This window comes from Aquarana catesbeiana, linkage group LG02, assembly GCF_042186555.1.
Source record: "Aquarana catesbeiana isolate 2022-GZ linkage group LG02, ASM4218655v1, whole genome shotgun sequence".
NCBI classification, from domain to species: domain Eukaryota; kingdom Metazoa; phylum Chordata; class Amphibia; order Anura; family Ranidae; genus Aquarana; species Aquarana catesbeiana.
In genome coordinates, this window is record NC_133325.1 from 667,723,976 (window position 1) to 667,750,149 (window position 26,174).

The following is a 26,174-nucleotide window of genomic DNA, read 5'->3' on the forward strand; positions in this document are numbered from 1 at the left end:
TTCTTCCTGGATCTCATGCTTGCAGATCTCACACATGCTCAGTGCAGCACAAGCAGTGTAATAGGTTTCAGGTCAGGTTTCCATAGCAACGGCAGTGTCAGAGGAAGTTGCTGCCCCTTCCCAGAAGGCATTGCAAACAGGAAATGATGCGATGGGCCACGGCCAGGAAGGAGGAAGTGAAAAATCAATACAGCAGATATACAGTAGGTGCTGAGAAAAAAAAAATTAAAAATATCCAATTCGTTTACAGTGCACAGTTTAGTGAGGGATGCTGAAGAGTTGTAAAAGTGGGTTGAACGCCACTTTAAGTGGGGTACACACTATAAGAAAATCGGGTCAAACGTTTTTCCGATTTTTTTTTTTTTTTTTTTCCCTGGAACCGATTCTTTGGATGAAAATGTTTGCCTGATTTTCCGATGGTGTGTACGAGCCTTTAGGGGTGTACTCACTTTTGTTGCCAGCGGTTTAGGCATTCATGGCTGTGTGTTGTTGTTTTGAAGGGACAGCAAATTTGCACTGTTATACAAGCTGTACACTCACTACTTTACATTGTAGCAAAGTGTCATTTCCTCAGTGTTGTCACATGAAAAGATATAATATTTACCAAAATGTGAGCTCACTTTTGTGAGATGCTGTGTGTGTATATATAGTTACGGCACTACCTGTCTGGAATTTGCATGTTCCCCCTGTGTCTGCCTGGCTTTCCTCCAGGTACTCTGGTTTCTTTCACTGCAAAGACATGCTGGTAGGTTAATTGGCTCCTGTCTATATTGGCCCTAATCTCTGTAGGAATGTGAGTTAGGGACCCTAGATTGTAAGCTTGAGGGCAGGGATTGATGTGGATGTTCAATATATATATGTGTACATTGCTTGTAAATTGATGGCGCTATAAGAGTACCTGTAATAAAGTAAAAAAAAATCTGTACTAAGGCAAGCTACTCAAGTAATATTTTGTCTGACCTGGTCACATTTTCTCTACAGACGTACATTGGGTCAGTCTTGGTATCTGTCAATCCTTACAAAGAGTTAGAGATTTACAGCAAGCAACACATGGAGAGATATCGTGGAGTTAGTTTCTATGAAGTGTCTCCTCATATGTAAGTAATTGTCACTTGTTATAAAATCCAAAAATCTGTTCTTCATTCTTAGATTGTAAGCTCCTTAAGGGCAGGGACTGATGTGAATGTACATAATATATGTAAAGTGCTGTGTAAATTGACAGTGCTATAAAAGTACCTGTAATTCTGTAATAATATATTTTATTTATCTTAATTTCTGTTCTGGTGATGCATGCTACTGACAGATTTTCGAATCCTTACTCAAGATTAAGAAAAGGCTTTACTGAAGTTCAATGTTTATGCTTTTAGTGCAGTATGAACGAGTACATGTGCATGATATCAAGTTTCTTTTATCCCAAGAAGTTATATTAGTCTTTAAAACCAAACTGTTCAAAATAAGAATTCCAGAGTTTGGTGCCAGTGGATTTTTCCCCCCTGTTATAGGCTACTTTTTTTCTGTTCTGCCCTGGAAATATGGAAAGATTTCTTTTCCGTTATGGGTTGGCCTATTCCTTTCATGCCGCAACTTTTCTGTGTGTTATTTTTGACCAGTGTTTCTGAACTATTTTCTGGTTGTTGGGCAACAGTGGACCTAAAGCACCAATAATTTGTGCATTTATATATAGCATGTATTTTTTAGTTCCCAGAAAAAAAACACTGCTTCATGTCTCCTTATCAAACCAAATATACAAAAAAAGAGTAATTCTCTCTTGCCAAAAAATACTGGCATTGTAAGATGTCCCTCAGTCTTGCTCAGTCTGTTGCTTTGCCTTGGATTACGTTAATACTGGCTGTTAATATTGATGACACATTTCTTATTTTCTGGGGCTCCATTTCTAGCAAACTGAGCTAGATCCTACAATGCATACTGTGCTCTTTCTGGACCCAAGTTCCTTATTTGACGTGTTTTTGAGTTTGACTTTGAACTGTGTTTTGTTTTGTTGGCCCTCTTGTTAGAGATATTAGGACAAAGTAATTTTAGTATGTAGTCATTAAGAGTACATACTACATTTAGAGATGGTTGTGAGGAATGTGAATGTCAGACCCCTGCCCTTCTCACCAACTCGTGACAAAGGACTGGTCAATGCCACTCTCAGCTGCACCCTGCACAAAAGATTTTCCAGCTCGCGGGGCCACAATCTAGGTGCCAGCAGCCTGAGAGCAATTGTCTCCGGGTTAAGTGAATTATGCAGTTAACACTTTAATTGCCTCCACCGACTTTTACTGAAGAGTCAGAACTTCCACAAGATTAGCAATACAATTATTATTTTAACCATCTCAATACAGTGCACTTTCACCCCCTTCCTGCCCATGGCATTTTTCAGCTTTCAGCGCTGTCACACTTTGAATGACAATTGCGCGGTCATACAACATTGTACCCAAAAAAAAACTACAATATTTTTTACTTTTTGCTATAATATCCAATTTTTTTTTGTAAACAAATTTTTTCCACAGTTTAGGCCGATATGTATTCTTCTACATATTTGGTAAAAAAAATTGCAATAAGCGTATATTGGTTTGCGCAAAAGTTATAGCGTCTACAAAATAGGGGATAGATTTATAGCATTTTTATTATTTTTTTTTTCTTTACTAGTAATGGTGGCAATCTGCGATTTTTATTGTGACTGCGATATTGTGACTGCGATATTGTGGCGGTGATATTGTGGCGGACATATCTGACACTTTTGCACATTTTTGGGATTATTCACATTTATTCAGCGATCCGTGCTATAAAAATGCACTGATTACTGTATAAATGTGACTGGTAGGAAAGGGGTTAACACTAGGGGTGATTGAGGGGTTAATTATGTTCCTAGAGAGTGATTCTAACTGAAGGGGGAGGGGACTCACAAGGGGAGGAGACCGATCGGTGTTTCTCTATAATGAGAACACACATTGGTCTCCTCTCCTCTGACAGGACGTGGATCTGTGTGTTTACACACACAGATCCACGGTCCTGCCGTGTTACCGGGCAGTCAGGGGTGCCCGGTGGACATCACGGCCACCGGGCACGCGCATCGGGTGCCCAGTGACACGGTGGGTGCGCGCGGTTGCCACGGGCGATGCGTGCCCCCCTGGTGGGCAGGGAAGGCGAGGGTGTCATATGACGCCCTCCCAGAACGAGAGCCGCGCCGCCTGGCCGTCACATGACAGCCGGCGGGCGGCAAGCGGTTAAAATAAACATCTGCACACACACTGTCACCACAGGCAGGTATATTTGGAGATTTATCTACAGTAGCGCTCTTCAAGAGACAGAAATTATTTTAGTTTGCATTAAAAGCCTTAGACAATTACACAGTTTTCAAAATACAGTTCAATGAAAAGGCAAGAAAATTATACAAATAAAATATTTACGTAAAAAGGGTGTTAGGAAGCAATAAAGAGCCAATAAAACGGAGAGATAAAAAGGAGTTAGAGTAAGATTATGTGCAAATCCTGGTTTCAGCAGAGTCCAGCGAATAAGCAAAAACTGTACAGTGGCTCTCACAAGCCCTGTTAGGTGTTCCTTGGGTTGATGTTAACAAGACCTGTCACCTTCAGGAGCAGCCTTCTTTTTCTCTGATATCACTGGGTTATTGTCAGAGACAATCTGGTTTTATTGGTCATCTGACCAATTAAGTGGCTGAGGAGTGGCCATGGGGGTGTCGTGTGTTTATGATTACGTCTCAGATATAGTTTTCCATACGTATTTATGTCTCTGCATACCTACTGCTTACAGACTAAAGTGCATAATATTGTCCAGCACGAAATTGGCCTCGAAATGACTACATATATGTTAGGTCTCAGATGCCCAGTTCGCCTAAGGGATGAATTGGGGCTGGTTCTGCTTCGCTACTTCTAGATTAACGATGTTTGGGCTCAAAACACTACAAATTAGCTGGAGGGAGGTAAAAATGTCCATAACATATACTGGGATGATGGATTCTCATGAGACCAATATGTGTATTCCAGGAACGTGAGGTCAGTGACTGGTGAGGCACTGGCTAGTATCAGAGCCAGATACACACAGGTTACATACGTAACTCTAAACATGTAACCTGTAATAAAATTTTACAGCGTCTCCTATGGAGATTTTTAAGTACTGACATTTGGAATGGCACCAAACATGTCACGCAATTTTAGAGCTTGACATGTTTGGTATCTAGTTGACGTAACATAATTTTTCACATTATACAGAAAAATCAGGCTAACTTTACAGTTTTTTTTTTTTTGTTTTTTTTTCATCATGAAATAGTTTCTTTCCCCTAAAAAAAAAAACAGCATCTGAAAAATTGCTGCGCAAATACTGTCACATAAAAAGTTACGACCAATTTATTGTTCTTGGTGTCTGGGGGAAAAAAATAAATAAAATATATATATATAGATAGATAGATAGATAGATAGATAGATAGATATAGATATCTATAGATATATATCTCAAATGACTGAAGTTTGAAGTTATAACTTCCAACCAGTAATTTCACAGTAAATGACTAATTATGTTATGACATGGCATATAAATATATGATTTAACAGTGCCTTTTCAACAGCAGCAGATTCTCATTCTCCCTCCTAACTGTGTGAGGAAAAACATGGGATTGTGGGTAAATCTTATACCCATAAACACATGTTCTTTTTTTTTTTTTTTTTTTTTAAGTGAAGAGGGCTGGAAGGGAGCATGTGTCCTTTGGACACTTGCCCCCCTCTATGACACTGCAGTGAGAGGTGTGCCTCCACTGCAGCATTTTTTTCTTTTTTGGACCGCTTGGGCCAATGGTACTTTACCATTGGTTCAAGACTCCAAGCTGTCCATTGAGCTCAGTGCCTCTGACAAGAAGTGAGGAGAGGCACTGTGAGCTCATCCTCTGCCAGCTGTAAACGGTGTGTGCCAGCTTGTTTTTAAACTGTCTGCTCTGTATGTAACTTTGGACAGGCTGCGCAAGGAGCCCCATATCTCCGAAACCATAGGTTGTAGGAACCCCAAATTTTTGTTCATGGCAGGTGAGGCTCTGCCTCGACGGGGCACTATTACCCCCTACCCCAACCCCACCCGGGGACACCAATGACGGTGCACTATCCCCCTCCCGGGGTGGGGGGGGGGAGAAACACCAATGTGAATGTTTTACCAGTTTTAGATTAAAAAGTTAGCTGCTCTATACCTTATTTATATTGCAGCTCGGCACTCACATGACCGGCTGCTTCTGTCCTCTCTCAACAACAAAGCCAGTGGAGCTGAGAATCGCTCACTGATGTCAGCGAGGAGGAGAGAGGCTGCCAGGCCATGTCACACAAGCGGCGATATGAGAAAGGTATACAGCGGCTTGTACAGATGTGATTGTAGAAAGAACACTCGGACGGGTAGGGAGGAAGGTGCATGCTGTAAGCAGACCAACTAATCGATGGAACAACTAATTGATAATGAAAATCGTTCTCAACGGTTTTCATTATCGATTATTATCAACTTAGTCGATTAGTTGTTTCAGCCCTACTGCCGATCAGCTCCCGATCAGCGATCTCAGCCAATGGCTGAGAACACTGACCGTAGTGTTCAGAACTCATTAGCACAGCAGGAGAGATCGCTGTACTTGACATTGAATCGTTAGTACGGCAGCTCCTCCGGAGCTGTCAGGTTTTTTTCATTCAGCCTTGCTGGGTTGAACGAAAAAAAACTATTCGTGTGTACTAGGCTTTAAGGGTTGTGCATTGTATGAACAGAAAGGAGGAGGAAGGGGGAGAGCGGAAAAGGTCACTGTGCTTATGCCCTTCACATGACAACATGGCTGAGATGAGCTGAGACATGAATAAAATGGATGTCGCATTCAGCTTTTCATGGGCCCAATGCGCAAAACCATTACAATAGTAGCGAATACTTTCAGTATACAATTAGGAACCAACATGAATCATGGACTAGGTGCAGTTCATGGAAAGGGCCAGTTGACACCAATATAAAATAATGAAACATCTTGTCAGTGCTACTAATAGGGGAGGCCATCTGGGGTGCAAATCTGCAAGCGAGCTGCAAATAGGCTGCCCCCTATGGATGGACATGATTCCTGTTACGGGACTGACATATGCACTATGTCTCATACATTTGCATTGGTTTCATTTATGTATTCAGTAAAGAGTTTTTATGTTATTGCACGAGGCTGGTACGCCTGCTTCCTTTGCTTTGTTCTAGTTCACACAAGAACGCAGCGATCCTTCTGTGTTTAAAACACACTGCAGTTACAATCTGCAGCGGGTGTCATTATTAGGTTAATGGCACCCCAAACGCAGGAAGTTTGCCCTTACCGGATTGAGTGGTACAGAAGTACCATGCAATGTGAAAGTAGTATATGTGCTACTTCTTATGCAGCGCAATTTCAGCCCATTCAGAATGCATGTGAACCGCACAGTGCGTTCCTGTGTGATTTCTGGTGTGAACCTGCCCTAAATGTTACTTTGTAAAAAGGTATGTGTTTTAGGAACTAAAAGACCAAAAGTAACTCGTAATGGTTTTAGTTCCTTTGTTTTTAGCACAAGTTGTTGGTGCTGTGGGTTGATAGTTGTGAAATATAATTTTTCCTGTTTGTGATGGGTCATCCTAGACGTTTTCTATATTTGTTATAACCCTGTGATAAATGTGATTTTAGAAGAAAAGAAGTACTAAGTTACTAGAAAGCATTTGTCAGTTTCAACATAACTGTATCAGGTGGAACCCTGCAGTCTATATAACTGATTTCCAGATTGATTTTTTTTGTTTTTCTTTTCTCACAATAAGTGGATTCTCATTATAGGTTGGTGGAGATTCATCTTATGAAGGCAGAGATACTGATGTGATGCTGAGGCCCACCATAAAAGGAGCAAATTTCTTTCCTGCAACCAGGGGTATTGACAGGGGGGTTCTCTCCCACTGAGCCATTATGTTCTCCGGGCAGGGGAAGCCGATCCCACCAGTAGAAGACTGTAATTATTGCATGTAAAACCTGACCGGCTGGTTATATTGATTGATCAACTTGGGTAAATTCAGCTTGCCTGTGTTCAAGGACCCTTTAACCACTTAAGGACCAGCCTCGTTTTGGATTTTAGGTGTTTACATGTTTAAAACAGGTTTTTCTGCTAGAAAATTACTTAGAACCCCCAAACATTATATATAGTTTTTCTTCTAACACCCTAGAGAATACAATGGCGGTCATTGCAATACTTTTTTTTGCACCGTATTTGCGCAGCGGTCTTATAAGCGCACTTTTTTTGGAAAAAATTCAGTATTTTGAATAAAAAAATAAAACAACTAAAGTTATCCCAATTTTTTTTATATTGTGAAATATAATGTTACGCCAAGTAAATTGATACCCAACATGTCATGCTTGAAAATTGCGCCCGCTCGTGGAATGGCGTCAAACTTTTACCCTCAAAAATCTCCATAGGCGACGTTTAAAAAATTCTACAGGTTGCATATTTTGCGCTATAGAGGAGGTCTAGGGCTAGAATTATTGCTCTTGCTCTACCGGTCGCTGTGATATCTCACATGTGTGGTTTGACCACCGTTTTCATATGCGGGCGCTACTCGCGTATGCGTTCGCTTCTGCGCGCGAGCTCGTCGGGACAGGGGGGTTTTAAAAATTTTTATTTTTATTATTTATTTTACAATATTTTAGTAATTTTTACACTGTTTAAAAAAAAAAAAAAATTGTGTCACTTTTATTCCTATTACAAGGAATGTAAACATCCCTTGTAATAGGAAAAAAGCATGGCAGGACCTCTTAAATATGAGATCTGGGGTCAAAAAGACCTCAGATCTCATATTTACACTAAAATGCAATAAAAAAAAAAAAAAGTCATTTAGAAAAATGACATTTGAAAAAATATGCCTTTTAAGAGGCGTGGACGGAAGTGACGTTTTGACGTCGCTTCCGCCCAGCAGTGTCATGGAGACGAGTGAGCGCCATCTTGGCCTCACTCGTCTCCAGACACACCAGAGAACAGGACGCGATCGCCTCCGCCGCTACCGACGGCTCCGGTAAGCGGCGGAGGGCACCGGATCGCGGCGGGAGGGGGCCCTCTCCCGCCACCGATAAGTGATCTCGCGGCGAATCCGCCGCAGGGACCACTTTTATCTGAAAGCCGGCCGCCGCACGAAAACGGGGATACCGGGGTTATGGCAGCTAACTGCTGCCATAACAACGATATCCCCGTTCCAACTTAGGACTTACATAGTCGTGCGGCGGTCGGGAAGTGGCTAACGCTAGAAACTGCATGTGAATCTCACTGGAACGATGTGCAATCCTGTGTGATTCATATGCTGTTCTGTGCAGTGCGATTTCAGCCCAATCATTTTGAATGAGCTGAAATTGCACCGCATCAAAAGTAGTGCATGCACTACTTTTTGAAATACACGCCAACCGGATCACTTGGTACTTTTGAAACATGCAATCAGGTGCGGGAAAATGCACTGCCTTTGGGTGTCATTAATTTTGCACTGACACCCGCAGCAGATCGCAAGGGCAGTGCAACTAGAATGTGGTGCAGGACGTCGAATGGGAACGTGGCTTTCCCTGCACCACTTTCTAGTGTGAATCGCCCTAAAACTGTGAAACAGTCCTGTGAAGCAGAACTCTCTCAGGGCACGTTCATATTGGAACGCAGTCCCTGCGTGTTTCCAGAACTGCATTCAAAATGGCCTGCCCTTGCAATCTACAGTGGGTATCAATGCAAAGTTCAGGACACCCCAAACGCAGGTTGCAATTGCAGTGTGTTTGCCCACACCGGTTCACATGGTACAGATGTACCATGCAATCTAGTTGCAGTGCATGCACTACTTTCAGTGTGGTGCGATGTGATTTCAGCCCATTTGAAATGAATGGTCTGAAATTACACTGCACCCAGATCGCATGTGAATCACCAAGGAACGCACAGTGCATTCCTGCGCGATTCATAGTGTGAATGGGCCCTCAAGCTGTGAAAAATAAACAACCCAGCGCAAAAAGAGCCTCTAAGTGTGGCTTAAAACAGAATTTATATTAACCACTTCAATACACGGCACTTATACACCTTCCTGCCCAGACCAATTTTCAGCTTTCAGGTGCTGTCGCAGTTTGAATGACAATTGCGCGGTCATGTACACTGCACCCAAACTACATTTTTATCATTTTTATGGGAGTATAGTTTTGATAAAAATACTACAACTTAAAAAAAAAAGAACAAAAAATGCTTAAAAAAACACTCCACAGCTACAGCTTTCTACAGCTAACGTTACAGAAAGGCAGAGGGAGAATAGGGAAGTAAACAAGTGGCTGAAGAGCTGGTGTAGTAAGGAGGGGTTTGGGTTCCTGGAGGACTGGGCCGACTTCTCAGTCGGTAACCGGTACTATAGAAGGGACGGACTGCACCTAAATGAGGAGGGTGCAGATCTGCTGTGAATGAAGATGGCCAAAAAGTTAGAGGGGTTTTTAAACTAGGAGATTGGGGGGGGGGGGGGGGGGGTCCAGAGGCAGAGATAGCCAGCGCGGAAGATATTCCAGAGGGTAGTATTGGGGGCATTAGTGGTAGGTTAACCAAAGCACAAACTCACAAGGTGAGTATAGTAGCAAGTCCTAGTTGCAATCTCGAAATGCCCAATACGAGGACAATATGCGACCGGTCTAAACTATGTGGCATGTTCACCAATGCCAGGAGCATGGCGGACAAGATGGGTGAACTAGAGATACTGTTGTACGAGGAGGATTTGGATTTTGTGGGAATTTCAGAGAACTGGTTCAACAGCTCTCATGATTGGCTGGCAAACATTCAAGGGTATACCCTATACTGCAAGGATAGAGAGGGTAAAAAAGGGGGAGGGGTATGCCTATATATCAAGAATAATGTACAAGTGAATGTGAGAGATGACATCACTGAGGGAGCTAGAGAGGAGGTGGAATCCTTTATGGGTAGAGCTCCAAAGGGATGAAGCTAAGGGGAAAATAATACTGGGAGTATGCTATAGGCCCCCTAACCTGAGGGAGGAAGTGGAGACGGATCTCCTATCACAAATTGGATTAGCAGCAAGGATGGGAAGTGTTATCATAATGGGGGATTTTAATTATCCAGACATAGACTGGGCGGAGGGAACCGCGTATTCATTTAAGGCTCGCCAGTTCCTTAATGTCTTGCAGGACAATTTTATGGGTCAGATGGTAGACGCACCAACTAGAAATAAAACATTACTGGATCTACTGATTACCAACAATACAGACCTGATCACGGATATGGAAATACGGGGTAATTTAGGTAACAGCAATCACAGGTCAATTAGTTTCAGTATAAATCACACAAATAGGAAATATAAAGGGAATACAAAGGCACTGAATTTCAAAAGAGCCAACTTCCCTAAACTACAAACCTTGCTAAAAGGCATAAATTGGGATAAAATATTAGGAACAAAGAATACGGAAGAGAGATGGGTTTGCTTTAAGAGCATATTAAATAAGGGCATTAGCCAATGTATCCCATTGGGTAATAAATTTAAAAGAGCGAGCAAAAGTCCTGGATGGCTTGACTCCAATGTAAAAATGCATATAAAAGCAAAGGAGAAGGCCTTCAAAAAATACAAGGTGGAGGGATCATCCTCAGCATTCAGACTTTATAAAGAATGCAACAAGAAATGTAAGGGTGCAATTAGGACAGCTAAGATAGAACATGAAAGACATAGCGGAGGAGAGCAAAAAATATCCCAAGAAATTCTTTAAGTATGTAAACAGTAAAAAAGGGAGGACAGACCATATTGGCCCCATAAAGAATGAGGAAGGACATCTGGTTACAAAGGATGGGGAGATGGCGAAGGTATTGAATTTATTCTTCTCCTCAGTCTTCACGAGTGAATCGGGGGGCTTCAGTAACCAAAACTGCTGTGTTTATCCTCATGACACAACACAGGAAGCACCTCCATGGTTAACAGAGGACAGAATTACAATTAGACTTGAAAAACTTAACATTAATAAATTACCGGGACCAGATGGCTTGCATCCGAGGGTACTTGGGGAACTCAGTCAAGTGATTGCCAGACCGTTGTTCCTAATTTTTACAGATAGTCTACTGACTGGAATGGTACCAGCTGATTGGAGAAAAGCCAATGTAGCACCAATATTTAAAAAGTTAGCCTAACATCAATAGTATGTAAACTCTTGGAGGGGATGATAAGGGGCTATATACAAGATTTTAGTAATAAGAACGGTATCATTAGCAGTAATCAGCATGGATTCATGAAGAATCGTTCTTGCCAAACCAATCTATTAACCTTCTATGAGGAGGTGAGTTGCCATCTAGATAAAGGAAGGCCCGTAGACGTGGTGTATCTGGATTTTGCAAAAGCATTTGACACAGTTCCCCATAAACGTTTACTGTACAAAATAAGGTCCGTTGGCATGGACCATAGGGTGAGTACATGGATTGAAAACTGGCTGCAAGGGTGAGTTCAGAGGGTGGTGATAAATGGGGAGTACTCAGAATGGTCAGGGGGTGGGTAGTGGGGTTCCCCAGGGTTCTGTGCTGGGACCAATCCTATTTAATTTGTTCATAAACGATCTGGAGGATGGGATAAACAGTTCAATCTCTGTATTTGCAGACAATACTAAGCTAAGCAGGGCAATAACTTCTCCGCAGGACGTGGAAACCTTGCAAAAAGACCTGAACGAATTAATGGGGTGGGCGACTACATGGCAAATGAGGTTCATTGTAGAAAAATGTAAAATAATGCATTTGGGTGGCAAAAATATGAATGCAATCTATACACTGGGGGGGGAGAACCTCTGGGGGAATCTAGGATGGAAAAGGACCTGGGGGTCCTAGTAGATGATAGGCTCAGCAATGGCATGCAATGCCAAGCTGCTGCTAACAAAGCAAACAGAATATTGGCATGCATTAAAAGGGGGATCAACTCCAGAGATAAAACGATAATTCTCCCACTCTAGAAGATTCTGGTCCGGCTGCACCTAGAGTATGCTGTCCAGTTCTGGGCACCAGTCCTCAGGAAGGATGTACTGGAAATGGAGCGAGTACAAAGAAGGGCAACAAAGCTAATAAAGGGTCTGGAGGATCTTAGTTATGAGGAAAGGTTGCGAGCACTGAACTTATTCTCTCTGGAGAAGAGACGCTTGAGAGGGGTTATGATTTCAATTTACAAATACCGTACTGGTGACCCCACAATAGGGATAAAACTTTTTCGCAGAAGAGAGTTTAATAAGACTCGTGGCCACTCATTAAAATTAGAAGAAAAGAGGTTTAACCTTAAACTACGTAGAGGGTTCTTTACTGTAAGAGCGGCAAGGATGTGGAATTCCCTTCCACAGACGGTGGTCTCAGCGGGGAGCATTGATAGCTTCAAGAAACTATTAGTTAAGCACCTGAATGACCGCAACATACAGGGATATATAATGTAATACTGACACATAATCACACACATAGGTTGGACTTGTGTCTTCTTTCAACCTCACCTACTATGTTACTGGCTTTTTTTATAACGTCCAGTGTGCATTAACTCCACCTGACAGGCAGTGCCTGCGCTATTCAAGTAGTGGTCGTAGAGGGTGTTCCAGCACTCTGCACCATTCTACATTGTCTACTGGGATCTTGTGGACCTCAAAAGAAGGCCTATTGGTTGCCAGTTGGATAGCCCTGCACTAAATCTATTGTAGCTCTGCTTATTTTATTTATATTTTTTTATGTTGTGATGACCAAAATATACCCCTATTTGGATAATTATTTACGCACAAACACAAAGTATTCTGCATACTGCGAATCCCATGAAACAAATTCTCATTTTATAGTTTCATTGTAGGAGTTTGGGACTGAAAAGCCTCTTTGTGTAGGCTTGGTGCTCGTGCTTTCAGTGTGACTGCTATAGAGCACAGTCTGGTTAGTGCACAGTCAATCTTTTCTTTTCAGGGATGCTTGGTCTACAACCACCATATGCTACCACATTATTAGTGGAAATGGTAATAGTTGATAAATGACTAAGGCTTAATTTTGTATTAGTCAGTTTTAGTACTATGGCAACTCACTTGTGTTTTGCTGCAGATCGTTGTTCAGTGGCAGTATAAAGAGGCCACAGGCTAAGTGCAATTATAATGCCATTGAGCTCTGAGGTGAATTCTATTATCCCTTTGTTACTTAGAATATGCAGCAGGCAGTAGGTGCACTCACCAGGACTTACTGCAGGAGGAACAGCCTGCTAAAACATTGACATTGATTAAGCTACATTGTCAAATTCCTCTTGCTGTAAGTCCCATTAAGTACATCTGCTGCATCCTCTACATACTATTTTCATGGATTGCACCCAGACCAATACCCCTACAAGCGTGTGAGGTGGCCCATCTCTACACTGCCCATCTTTTTGTTATTTTATGCCCTATATACCGGAACAATCATTTACGCAGACTGACGCATATTAGCAGACTGCGCAAAGCTGTGCATATTCTGCATTGACTGCCATTAAAACTTAGTGTTAATAAACCCAGGAGCCTGCATTCACTATATCTGGTCTCCCACGGTACACAAAACATGGAAATGCAGTTATTTTAGTAAATATAAACTGCTAAATACCTTTTCTCATCAGCAATATATAGCAGTCTTATGACTTTGATCAGTGTCCAGCCGAGCACTGGTTAAAGCTTATAGGAGGAGTTTTTACTCTCCCCCAATTGTCCTTTTGACTCCTGACCCTGTGTCTGGACAGTGCTGATTGGCCTTGTGCTCCCTAGGGGAAAAAAACTCTTTAGCAATACACGCCAAACTGAGCATGTGCAGAGGGGCCCCAAGGGTTTGTTCTATCGGATGGTTTGGGGACAATGGAAGGAGGTGAGGATCAGAGAAGACAGGATCAAACAGCCTTTTTTTTGCAATGCGGAGGATTAACCCCTTCCACAGTGAGTAAAACAAGCATGCTTTACTGCATATACAGACTGATTTTACTGTTGTGGGTTTAGTTAGTAACACTTTAATAGAAGAGCTTATATTCTATGTTAACCACTTCAGCTCCGGAAGGCTTTACCCCCTTTATGACCAAGCTATTTTGTGCTATTCGGCACTGCGTTACTTTAACTGTTAATTGCGCGGTCATACAACACTGTATCCAAATGACATTTTATATAATATCTTTTCACACAAATAGATCTTTCTTTTGGTGCCATTTGATCACCACTGGATTTTTTTTTTATGCGATTTTAACGACAAGACTGAAATTTTAGAGAAAAAAATTTTTTTTTACTTTCTGCTCTGAAACCTATCCAATAAAAAAAAAAATTAGTTTCTTCATACATTTTGGCCAAAATGTATTCTGCTACATGTGTTCGATAAAAAAATTGCAATAAGTGTATAATGCTTGGTTTACAATAGAACGCTTGCAAACTATGGCGTGTGTATATATACTGGAATTTTTTATTCTTTTTTTGGTGGTGATCAGCGACTTGTAATGAGGCTGTGATAGTGCCGTGGGTAACTGGGGGGAACTGCCTAACTGCCATTGACATCACCAGTGGCACTAATACAGTGATCAGTAATAATTCTATGCACTGTCACTGTACTAATGACACTAGCTGGGAAGGGGTTAACATCTAGGGCGATCAAGGGGTTAAATGTGCCTAACTGTGTAATGTGTGTACAATGTGCTGTTTTTACTAAGCGATCTCTAAGTTCTCATCCCTGATTTGCATAAATCATTGGCCAGGACGTGCTGACAGGCTCCTGCTGTGTACAATCACAGCAGGAGCCGGGCAGGGGGCTTGCACGTGCGCGCCCTAAGCCTGGAAGTAGGCAGTGACTTTCAGGTACGTTGCTTTGCCTACAAAATTTGTCGTCAGTATTGCATTAATAGGCTGTGACATACAGGTGTGTCGCTTTGCCTACAGTATTTGCCATCTGTATTGCATTAATAACCTAGACAACATGAATCTGTGTCCGTATTAATGCGGCCACACAGATTGTATGGTCTGTGGATGTTATGTTTTTTTAAGCTGGGAACACATTGGCCAAAAATTGAGTAGCAGGAACTGGCCAACTTTCAGTCAGTGTACAGCTGTCTGTCCGACTGTCGAAGGGATATACTGGAAAACCAGTATCCAATAAGAGCGATGATCAATGTATTCTGTGTGGAGGGAGCCTGTCAGAATACAACAGCACAGCAGGGGAGGTTGCTGCATCAACATTGGTTGTGTTGGCACAGCGATTTGCCGTGTCAGGCTTTACGTGCAACACTTTGCTGAACAATTTACAACCTGCTGTTTACAAGTTCCTAAAGATAAGTTGCTTAGGAATGTTTTTTCTGCTGTGGCTGGATGGAGCAATGATCAGCTCATTCATCTGGCCAACTTTAGTGCTGTCATTTACTCAAGCCACTACAAGGCTTTGCCACAAAGATCAAAAGTTTTATGTACTGTGAGGACCTATAATAGCAATCCCTTCAAGCTGTGTCCAAGCAGATACAGCCTTATATTATATACGGTGGTTGTTGACAAATCTTAAGGCAATTGTAAATTGAGTGACTGTGTAGACTGAATAGATTTCCAACAACTTTGAAACCTTAAGCCGGCCATAGGTGGTTTGAATGTTGGTCCCTGCTGAACCGGCCGAGATTCAAACCATCTATGTCAGATTTTTATGATGCAATTATTGCCATCGGCTATAGCCGCTAGTAATAATCGCCGTCTTCTCCCGGCAGGGAAGGCTCCCTGTGCCCCCCTCCTACGTAGGGAATACAATGGCTCCTGGAGGGATTCCCCCATCAACAGTGACTGTGTTGATGGGGGAATCTAGCAATTTTGTTTCCTGCAACCTGTGTTTGCAGGAAAGAAAATCACATCTATGGCCTGCCTGAAAGATTGTAAAATCAGTTGTACTGTCTATAACTAGTTTACACTTTGTTCTATGAAAGCGCAAAAGGCTCCAGTGTTTTAATGATTTTCTGAATGATTGAGATGGGAAACTTGTTCCTGCTCTTCTAACGAAAGCCAAATTGTCTGCCTGTGTGTGTGGCCTATACTAATATATGCTAACATAGTAGTTTTTTCCCTTTTTATAAAAGAAAAATTGGTATTTTTTTTTTATTCTTGCTTTCTAAAATATCAGATCTTTAAAAGTGAACTCCAGGGAAAAATAAGCAAATTAACCATGGAGTGTTTCCCCTTGCATTGCAAGGGTTTAAATAAGACCCCATTCACACCTGAGCGATTTTTCTGCTTGACGCTTGTAGCTCTAAAACACTCAACAAGCCAAATCCCATTAATTTCAATGGCCCCTGTTCACATCTGAGCTTTCTGTTGCCTGAAGCAAAACACCTGTCGCTCAAAGTACTTATTTTTGGCAGATCACAAGTGTTTTTGGCCCTATAGACTTCAATAGAAACGCCAGACTTGAGCGTTTTTTGGGCATTTTCTGCTCAGATAGCAGCTTTCCACCCTTAATTTCCTCTTCCTCTCTTCCCTCTAGTGCTTTCTATTGGCTAAACCAAAACGCCTGAAGCTGTAAAACGCTGGTAATATGCATATAGAACACTTTAAAAAAGCTTGTAAAAAGCCTTTAAAAAACGCCAGTAAATCGATACACTCAGGTGTGAATGGAGTCTTAGAGATGCAGCGAAATTTCGGCTGGCGAAACATATCCGGCGAAAATGGTGTTTTATGGACATTTTGCCCATAAGAGAAAATGTTGTCAAATGCACGCTATTTTTCTGTGATTTTTACCACCAATTTACTGTGCTTATTGTGTGTTTTTGGTAGGTCATGTGACTCAAAAACCACATCAAAAACGTACCATGGGTGCATTCTTGCTGCGTATTCCATGCTTTTCAACAAGGTGTGTTTTTGGTGCAGTTTTTTTTTAACTGACCAAATGCAGCAAGCAGGATTTTTAACCACTAGGGAAGTGCAACGGTCCATTGTGAAGACATACAAAGAATTTAAAGGGATTCATTTTTCTTGAGCTTTTCTTGCACTAAACATGCCAATAAACTCATATTCATTCATGATATTAATTAAAAAGTTAAATATAATACGCTTGTATGTAAAAATATATATATATTTTAAAAACTAACGTTTTTGGCCAAGTGCATCCTGCATATTAGATTTCATCACCAACATTTCCATTCGGTGCACTTCTAGTTTAGTTTAAATGCATGATTTGTCTAGTGCAGTGGTCTCCAAACTGCGGCCCTTTGCTTTTATCTGGCCCTTGGAGCACTACTCCTCTTACTGATACAAAGCACTCTTCCTCCTGGCACCAGGCACTCTTCCTCTTCCTGGCATGAACCATAAGGCACTAATTCTAACACTAATGATTGGGTACAATTAATTTTTTTATTGCCACTGACAGTCAAGTCAGAAGCATTGTTTACTCCCACTGATGCTGGGGCATTTTCTAGTTCCAATGGCGTCCATTAGTCCAGCCCTCCTATAGTCTGAAGGACAGAAAACTGGCCCTTCGTTTAGAAATTTTGGAGATCCCTGGTTTAGGGGGAACATAAAAAGCAACTATACTTGCCTTATTCCCTGCCCCTGCAGGATTACTCTCATCTGTATGACTGGCCCTGTGAAGATGCTTCCCTTTTGGGTTTCCAATAGTCATGGGCACCTTTAAACGTCGTCATGTACAATGCAGGACCAGCAGTCCTACATTGTGTATGAAGTTGCTGGAAGCCAGCCCACAACCCAGAGCATCGGAGAGTAGAGAAGAACGTAAACTACTTGTCGGAACAAGGAATATGTTACTCAACTATTTAACTCTTGCAGTGTAGAGAGAGCCCCACTGCAAGGGTATTTTTCTTTTTTTTCTTTTATTTTACCTGTAGTTCAGCTTTAAATTGATATAATTATAAGACAGTCCTATTTATTATAGAACGCACAAAATGTGTAGCCTTCTATATTTAGGCTATCAAACACTTCCATAGAGAAATGGATATACTGTAGCTACAGACGAGTAGAAAGCACCTTTAAGGAACGCTGAATCAACTGTTTCAACTGTTTTAACATCTTGTTAGACTTGTATGGATTTCTTTAGCAGAGCTTAATATGAATTCCTAGGCTAGGCATTGACCCAGAATGGCTGCTTCCTTTCTTTATGGTTTACGGTAGCACATAACCTTGTCCTGGAAGTCATATGAAAAAAAAATCCTTATGCATCTTTTAGGCAGAATAAAAAAAATGCACCATTGCAGTTATGCATTTCATAAAAAAATTTTTTTTTAAATCTTTAAATGTATATTAATTATCTTAAGTACCCAAAATTATCTTCAAATAAGCTTTTGTAAATCCCTGTACAGTAGCAGTTTGGCAGAAGGGGGGCCAGTGAGGCTCTGCTGCATGTATGGACAATAAACCTGCTGACAGAAGGAGCCAGCTCGATGAGCTCAGTAAAGATCGTAATTTACAGCTGTTTAATTGTTCTATCAGCAAGCAAGAGTTGTGATTTGATCCTAACTTTCTTAACCAAGGTGTGCTGCCACTGAAGTAAAGGTCCAGGCCTGGGCTATTCTGTTTGGCAGGAGTGTTTGAATCATGCAGGGTGAACACACCTGTGAGTCTTAGGACAGTTAAAAACCTTTGCAAATAATGTATTGCTACTGTATTTTTAGCTGCTTGTCTTGAGTTCAGCCTAAAGTTTTATTTTATAGTATTTAATAATCAAATCGGTTTAAGGCTGGTTTATTCATTTTTAATTTTTTTTTACAGATATGCCATAGCAGATAACTCCTACCGCTCCTTGCGCACAGAGAGGAAAGACCAGTGTATTCTTATATCTGGTGAGAGTGGGGCTGGGAAGACTGAGGCCAGCAAGAAAATCCTACAGTACTATGCTGTGACGTGTCCTGTCAGTGACCAGGTGGAGACTGTGAAAGACCGACTTCTGCAGTCCAATCCTGTTTTGGAGGTGAGAGACTGATAAGGAAAATAAACTTCCTAGAAGCTGATAAAGAATAAATTGCCTCATCTCCAGGTGTCAGTGGAAGGTGTGATTCTATAAATGTTTTGCTGCCATGGAAACAGAGCAGCCTTGTGAAAACAGGGTTTACTGCATTGATCTAAGCAGCAGCAAAACCTGCTTTTAAATATTCCATGTATAACTCTGACTGTTACAGAATTATTTTCTGTTTTTGTTTTTAGGCATTTGGCAATGCAAAAACCTTACGAAATGATAATTCCAGCCGCTTCGGAAAATATATGGATGTGCAATTTGATTACAAGGTTAGTCTAACTTGAACAAGTATTTGTATGTTTTTTAACAGACCTCTTCTTCAGATGTTAAACCTGGGTTTATCCTCCAGATCTCTCTCTTCTTCCAGCAGCCCTCTTCTTCACTTAATGACTACCTTTGCGACCTCCAAAGTGTCTGCAGTTTACTTTAGATGTATATAAATGACTTTCTTCTAGAGGTCATATGTTAATGCAGACTAGGGTTGCACCGATACCGAGCATTTGCACGAGTACTCGTGCAAATGCTCCAATGCCTAATCCGATACCTGGGCAGTCAGGGGATGATCTGTGCGGCAGTGGGGGCCCTGTATAGAATTCAATAAAGCAGCTGACAGCCGCTTCTCCTCTCCCTCCTGCGGCTTTCAGCTGCTTTATATAAATCTATACAGGGAGATCTGTGTTTGTAAAGGCGCCCACCGATCACCCCCTGACTGTCCCCTGTGTCCTCCGTGCTCCTAAGTTCCCCCGCCATGTCCTCCAGCCCCCCTCTGTGTCCTTTTTCCGCCCCCCCCCCCCCCGTGATCACCTGCCGCTGTCTCCTGTCCATTCCTCTTTAGTGCAGCTGAGGCTGCTGAGAAAGGGACTGGGGAATCTGTGTCCTCAGTCCCTTTCCCTGTCTCAAAGGGGAGATGTCAGGGGTCTATTTAAATTGTAAAAAATAAAATGCAAAAAACTACTGACACAGTGCCACCTATCAGTGCCGATCAGTGCTGCATATTAGTGCTACTGTCGCGTGACATTAAAAAAAAAGTATCAATAATCGGTATAGCAGACAATTGGGCAATGAAAGTAGATCTCCAATTGTGTGGAATTACAAGTCCACATCAACAAGAGTTTAAAAAAAAAAAAAGTCAACCATAAATCTGCTGGGTTTTTTTTATTTTTTATTTTTTTGCAATACATTTTTCTACCCTGTTCTAACCCAACTTATTTTACGTGCCATAGACTGTGCTGGACAGTCCTCCCGATGGTAAAGTATTTGTTCTTTCCCCAAGATTATGAAAAAATGTTTTATACCATTAAAAACACAAAAAAAAATATAAATGATAAAAACAATTGCCTGCGCAGTTAAGCGCAGCATTTTATCATGCAGGCTAGTGTCGGCTTCAGTAGGGAGCTGCGCGATCCACTTTTTTGCTTTTTTTTTTAACTTTATTTTCAGTGTCAGCGCGATTTGTTGCACTGCTGTGCAGGGACATGTAGTGCCATCTTCAGTGCGCTGCGGAAAACTGCAGAAATGTTGCATTTTTCCGCACTGCACCGGACTACATCACATATCACAACAACAACTATTATGTATGCACCCCAGCAATGCACTTATCAGATATGGAAAAACAGTTCACCGCAAATGGTGTCAGTGAGCCCTTTAAAAGATACCTTGTATTTGTAATTTTGTACATCCAATCTAATGCAGATAATATTTTGCCAGCACACCTTGGATTGTTATTGCAAAGTCCAGAGCTTTTTTAAAGGATGAGTTAACTTTTGTGAAAAAAAATTAATATTTTTGCAGGAAACATATTTTTTTTTTTTTTTTTACAGCAGCCTCAGTGGATCACCAGTGCTTTGTCAGGCTCCTGCAGACACTGCCTACAGCTCTGTGCCTGTACCTTTCTATGTGCTATAGGTTCAAAGCTGTAGGAAGTATCAATGCACTTATAAGGGCCTGAGCAACCCGCTTGTAGTCCATAGAAGACTACAAGCCATTTTCCACAGTGACAGATGTGATTTGTGAATGAATAAACTACAAATCCTTACTCCAATTTTAATTGTGACAGCATAGGAGGGGGAACCCCACCCACTGTCACAGGGACAGTGGGCTCTGGCAGTGGTAGGCAGGTAATTGAGCATGTTACTGTTGAACCTATCCTTTAAACATCAAGAAGATCTTATCATACATATGCAAAATTTTGGAGTCTCACAGGGCCTCTTTATCAGGCCTGTGTGATAATTTTTAATCTCTGTTGTATTTTTTTTTAAATTTTACTTATTGTTTGCAAGATTGACTTTTTTTTAACCTTTGTTACCATCTGCATCTCTAGACATTTCTTGTATTTTTGGCCTGAAAAAAAAAGGAATAATCCTCTAGAACGAGATACAATTTTGGGTCATTCATGGCAGAGAACACATTTCACGAGAACAAAGCTGTGTGTTTACATTCAACTAATTACATTTAACTATACATTTAACATTCAACCTCATTCCTACAGGTTTTGAACTGAAATGGACTGTGTTATGTGACCGCAGATAGAATGACTTTCTAAATGTATTTCTTTTTATTTATAAGGGAGCTCCTGTCGGTGGACATATTTTAAACTATCTCTTGGAAAAGTCCCGTGTGGTACATCAGAACCACGGAGAGAGAAACTTCCATATTTTTTACCAGCTTCTTGAGGGTGGAGAAGAGGATTTGCTACGGAGGCTGGGGCTGGATAAAAATGCCCAAAATTACCAGTACTTGATTAAGGTTAGCCAGCCCTATTTTTTTGCTGCACATTCTGCACTTTCCATGGGGTACAAGGTTTTGTGTTCAAGAGGCAACCATCACAAGACTATACAGTTGTGCTCATAACCTTTTTTTTTTTTAGGCTAAATTTATTGGTCTTTCACAAAATACAATAAACAATGTTAACTATTCATCAGAAAGTATATGGTCACATATTCAAACATAAGCATTTGTGCAGTCACATGTATTACTTTTCAACATACAGCAATTCAAATATCGTCTACTTCTACAAAAAAATAAAAGTAAATACATTAATTATAGAAGTGCAATTATCCTAATGTAGGCATAACAGGCAGCACTTTGGTACTTAGTATCTACTGTTCCCATTTTCATATCAGTTCTCCATGCTTACACAAAAATGCTTCATAAAACTTTTTCAATGCCAGCAGATTTATGCTCCACAGACCGTAACATGGCCTCTATGGGTATTTACTTCTCAATGTCACCAGAAACCAAGGTGATCCAGCCGGACCATAGCTTCTCAAATTTTTTTGGGCATCCTCTGGAAAGTATATATGAGCTTGAACAGTGGTAATGCTCTATTAAGTCCACCCAGAATTGGACGGAAGGGACAACAGGATTTTTCCATTTGAGCGCTAGAGCATTCTTGGCATAAAAAAACAAGATGCGCAAAAGGGTTTTCTTATTAGACATTTCTTCATCGTCCAAGTCTCCGCGGAGGCACCTCGCTGGGGAGTAAATGTTTGGGATGGCCAAGCTATCCTCTAGGAATACCAGGATTGCCTTCCAAAGTTGTGCTACACGTGGGCATCTCCATATCATGTGAAAGTAGTTCTCCTCCTCTTCATGACAGCGATGGCATTCAGGGGAGTCTGCTCTGCCCATCTGATACAGACGAGCTGGGGTATATTATGTTCTATGTAGGAAGTTAAATTGTATTACCTTGTCCCTAGCAGATATAACCGAGGGCAAAGGATCCCCCACCACCTCCGTCCATGTTTCATCAGTCAGTGTTGGAATGTCGGAGGTTCACTGTCTCACTACTTTTTCCATTCTCTTGGATGCGGAGGGCAGGAGAAGGGAGTAGTATCTAGATATCAATTTAGTATGGTCATCCTCAAACATAAGTTTCTCTAATTTGGAACTGAGAAGTGATACCTCCGTTAACCCGAACTGTGTTGTGATAGCATGCCTCAATTGCAGGTAGCCATAAAAATATTTGTTGTGGAACTTATATTCTAACTGAATGTCCCAAAATGTTTTAAAGACAATTGTTGAGAACAATTGGTGTACATATTTAATGCCGTAGTTGGCCCATCGCATTCCATTAGGTATTTTGTATACTTCGGGTAATTGGTGATTAAGCCAGAGAGGAGCGTTGGGTGATTTATTCAAAGAGGAGTCCCCCATCTTTTTGTTGCAGAGGTGAAAGATTTTGTAAAAAAGTTTAAGGATGCTGGCTCCAGTAATGGGGTATGTGCCATTTCTATACATTACTTTTCTCAATGCTACCGATGCAATGTCAAGGTCCGGAAAGAACCACCAGTGGATATGTGTCAGTTGGGCCGCTAAGTAGTAACATTGGAGATTTGGCAGGGCTAGTCCCCTTCCCCAATGGGTAGGGGCACCTGGGGTGGTCTCGAGCCCCACAAGAACGAGGTGATTGTCCCATTGATTTCGGGGATATAGATCGGGGCATGCCAGACGATATAAAGAAATCTAGGGAGATAGATCATTTTAACAATATTGATTCTGCCTAATAAATTGAGAGGCAGTTTGGACCAGGTCTGCACATTCGTTTTCAGGCGCTGCATAAGGGGGTTGAGATTATTGGGGATATAAGTTTTAAGGGGTAATTGAATCTCCACTCCCAGGTAACGAAACGTATTCACCACCTGCAAAGGAGCATCTGGGGGTATCGTGGGGATAAAGAGGGGGTCCACCGGGAAGACTATGGATTTGCCCCAATTAACCTTAAACCCAGAATATGTACTAAAACTTGTGCAGCGCTTGAGAGCCTTGAGCATCTGCCAGGTACAGCAGCATATCATCTGCATACAAGGATGTTTTTTTCTTCCAAGTCGTTCAGCCTACAACCCTTAACTGTGCTATCTGCCCTAATCATGGCCGCCAATGGCTCCATCGCCATAGCAAACGGGCGATAAAGGGCGCCCCTATCGTGTGCCACTGCATATTTCGAAAGTGTCAGTTATAATATTCACTCATAGGCGAGCCAGAGGACTGGCATACAGCAATCTCACCCAAACAGTAAATTTAGGTCCAAAACTGCTCGAGGGCTGCCATTAAGTAAGTCCATTCGATAGAATCAAATGCCTTGTGGGTGTGTAAAAAAAATTTTAAAAATGGATTCGGTGAGTATATCCTATAATACTGCCACATCCAAAATCTTTAGTAAAGAAATGAATACTCCTAAACGGACTTTCTTTTTCATACATCATGGGACACAGAGTCAGGCTAATATTCATTACCTGCTGGGTTATACTTCATCATTAGGTGAATGGACACTGGTAGACCAAAGGTCTTCAGATAGGAAGTGATCACCTATATAACCCCTCCCATATTGGAAGTACTTTAGTTTTTTACTAGTGTCTGCAAGGTGGATGGCACAGTTTGTTTGAGCTCTCTGAGCTCCAGGTCTCTAGTCCCACAAATGGTTCCAAAATGAATCAAGGGATTGACCGATTGGATCCATTTGACACAGGCTTTTATGCTTAGATAAATGGTACCCGAGCCTCGCAAAGAAGACTCAAGATCCTGCGAGGTTTTGCCTGTAATGTGGCCTCTGGGCGCTGGACCCTGTGGAGTGGAAATCCTGGACACTATAGCGCTAAGGCAATTCTTGCAGGGTGCTGTACAGGTCCAAGGGAGTGGACCCTAAACATGAAAGGGTACCCAGTCCTTAAAGGTCCAAGTGACAGGAACCTGCTGTGAAGTGTAAAGATTGGGCCCTTAGTTTCTAAGTGGCCCTGCGCCTGGACGGGTAAGTAAAACCCTTTTATTTTTTTAATTGTGGAGTGTTTCAGTGATTGTAACAATCAGTCAAGCTAGCTAAAAGCTGGATACCGGTGTGCTGTGATCATACGGGGGAGTTCTGGGCTAGATGTGGGTGTTTGCAAAGTGTACCTTTTTTGCATGTGTCTGGCTGTTTTTTACCTTTATGATGGCGCACGAAGGTGCGCCATTTCGCCGTGGTGCACGAACATTCGCAAGAGAGCCGCTGGGCTCAGCAGTTTGTTTGGCAGCCATGGTGCACGCGGCTTCGCCGCACATGCGTCGTAGCCTTTATCTGGGTGCACGAAGGTTTGCGTCGTACGCGAATACAGTCACGTCCGTTTGCCGGGACCACACACATGCATGCACAGAACATTCCGGCGCCCACCCAGCTTATTTAAGCTGTGTAGGCCAAGCACGTGGTGCTTCCAGAAGGCAGCTGTGGGACACAGAGCAGGCTCTGAACAGACACTTGCAGTGGTTCATTTTTCCTTACCTGGGTCACGTGAGTCACCAGGTGTTAGCAGGCTAAAGGTGCTTGGCAGGATTGTTGCATAGGGGCTTGGTGAGCCCTATTAGGGTCTCCCTTCTGAGGTGTTTTAATACTACACCCAAGTACTTTTGTTTGTGACTATTAAATGTCTTCCAAAAAGAGGAGTGGGATGGACACCACAAGGAAGGGCACACCTATGTCGTCAGTAGTTCCTGATGAACCTAGTCGTATCTCTAGTGTTTTATCCCCTGAAGGACCAGAGGCTTCCGGGCAATCTGAGCCGCTGCACCTATCTGGTATTATGCCTACAGTCAACGCTGCTGCTTCACCCTTTATCACTAAAGATGAGCTGTCTTCAGCCCTAGCCAGGTTAGAGCACCGGATTGCTGGCATGATTGCCTCCATCCTGCAGGGTGGCAGGCAGCATGACAGATCCCCCTCCCCGGAGTCTCCTAGTCTGGAGCTGGAATGGGTTGAGGATGTGGAAGAGCTTAAAGCTCAGGATTCAGTGGAGTGTGCGGCAGATGAGTCTGCTTCCGAGCAATCTGGACAAGAAGATATCCAGTCGATGCCTGCCTCTCAGCCGCAGAGGCTTTTGATCCTGACCGAAATAGTTCATTCTGCCTTTAAGTTGCCTCTTGCAGAGGTGACTGAGCCCCCCTGGTCCTCTTTAGGATTTCTGAGGCCTCTTCAGGTTGCACAGACTTTCCCTCTACTGTTGGAACAGCCTCTTTCGGACCACCCCTGGTCAGTTTAGTCAGAAGGACACGCATGATCGTCCTATACTACTTACCATTCGAAATTACTACTATTTTACATTAATACCACCTGCACGAGCACAGGAGAATCGCTTTTTCAGAGCATAATATACACAGTACGGTATTTGAAAAGCTTAGGCTGGATCATAAATCCCGAAAAGTCAGCCTTGAATCCAGCTCAAAGTCTAAAGTTTTTAGGTCTGATCCTAAATA

The 26,174-nt window shown here is 42.0% G+C and overlaps 1 protein-coding gene across 6 annotated transcripts in view; it reads left to right on the forward strand.

Annotated features, from left to right (window-relative positions):
- MYO1C (myosin IC) overlaps positions 1-26,174 on the forward strand; it is a 333,223-nt gene that overhangs the window by 180,667 nt on the left and 126,382 nt on the right. For all 6 annotated transcript variants that reach the window (XM_073616641.1, XM_073616644.1, XM_073616642.1 and 3 more), the window contains exons 3-6: positions 982-1,097; positions 18,710-18,908; positions 19,142-19,222; positions 21,519-21,698. In XM_073616641.1, the coding sequence (XP_073472742.1) occupies positions 982-1,097; positions 18,710-18,908; positions 19,142-19,222; positions 21,519-21,698 (576 nt within the window). The remainder of the gene's footprint in view (positions 1-981; positions 1,098-18,709; positions 18,909-19,141; positions 19,223-21,518; positions 21,699-26,174) is intronic.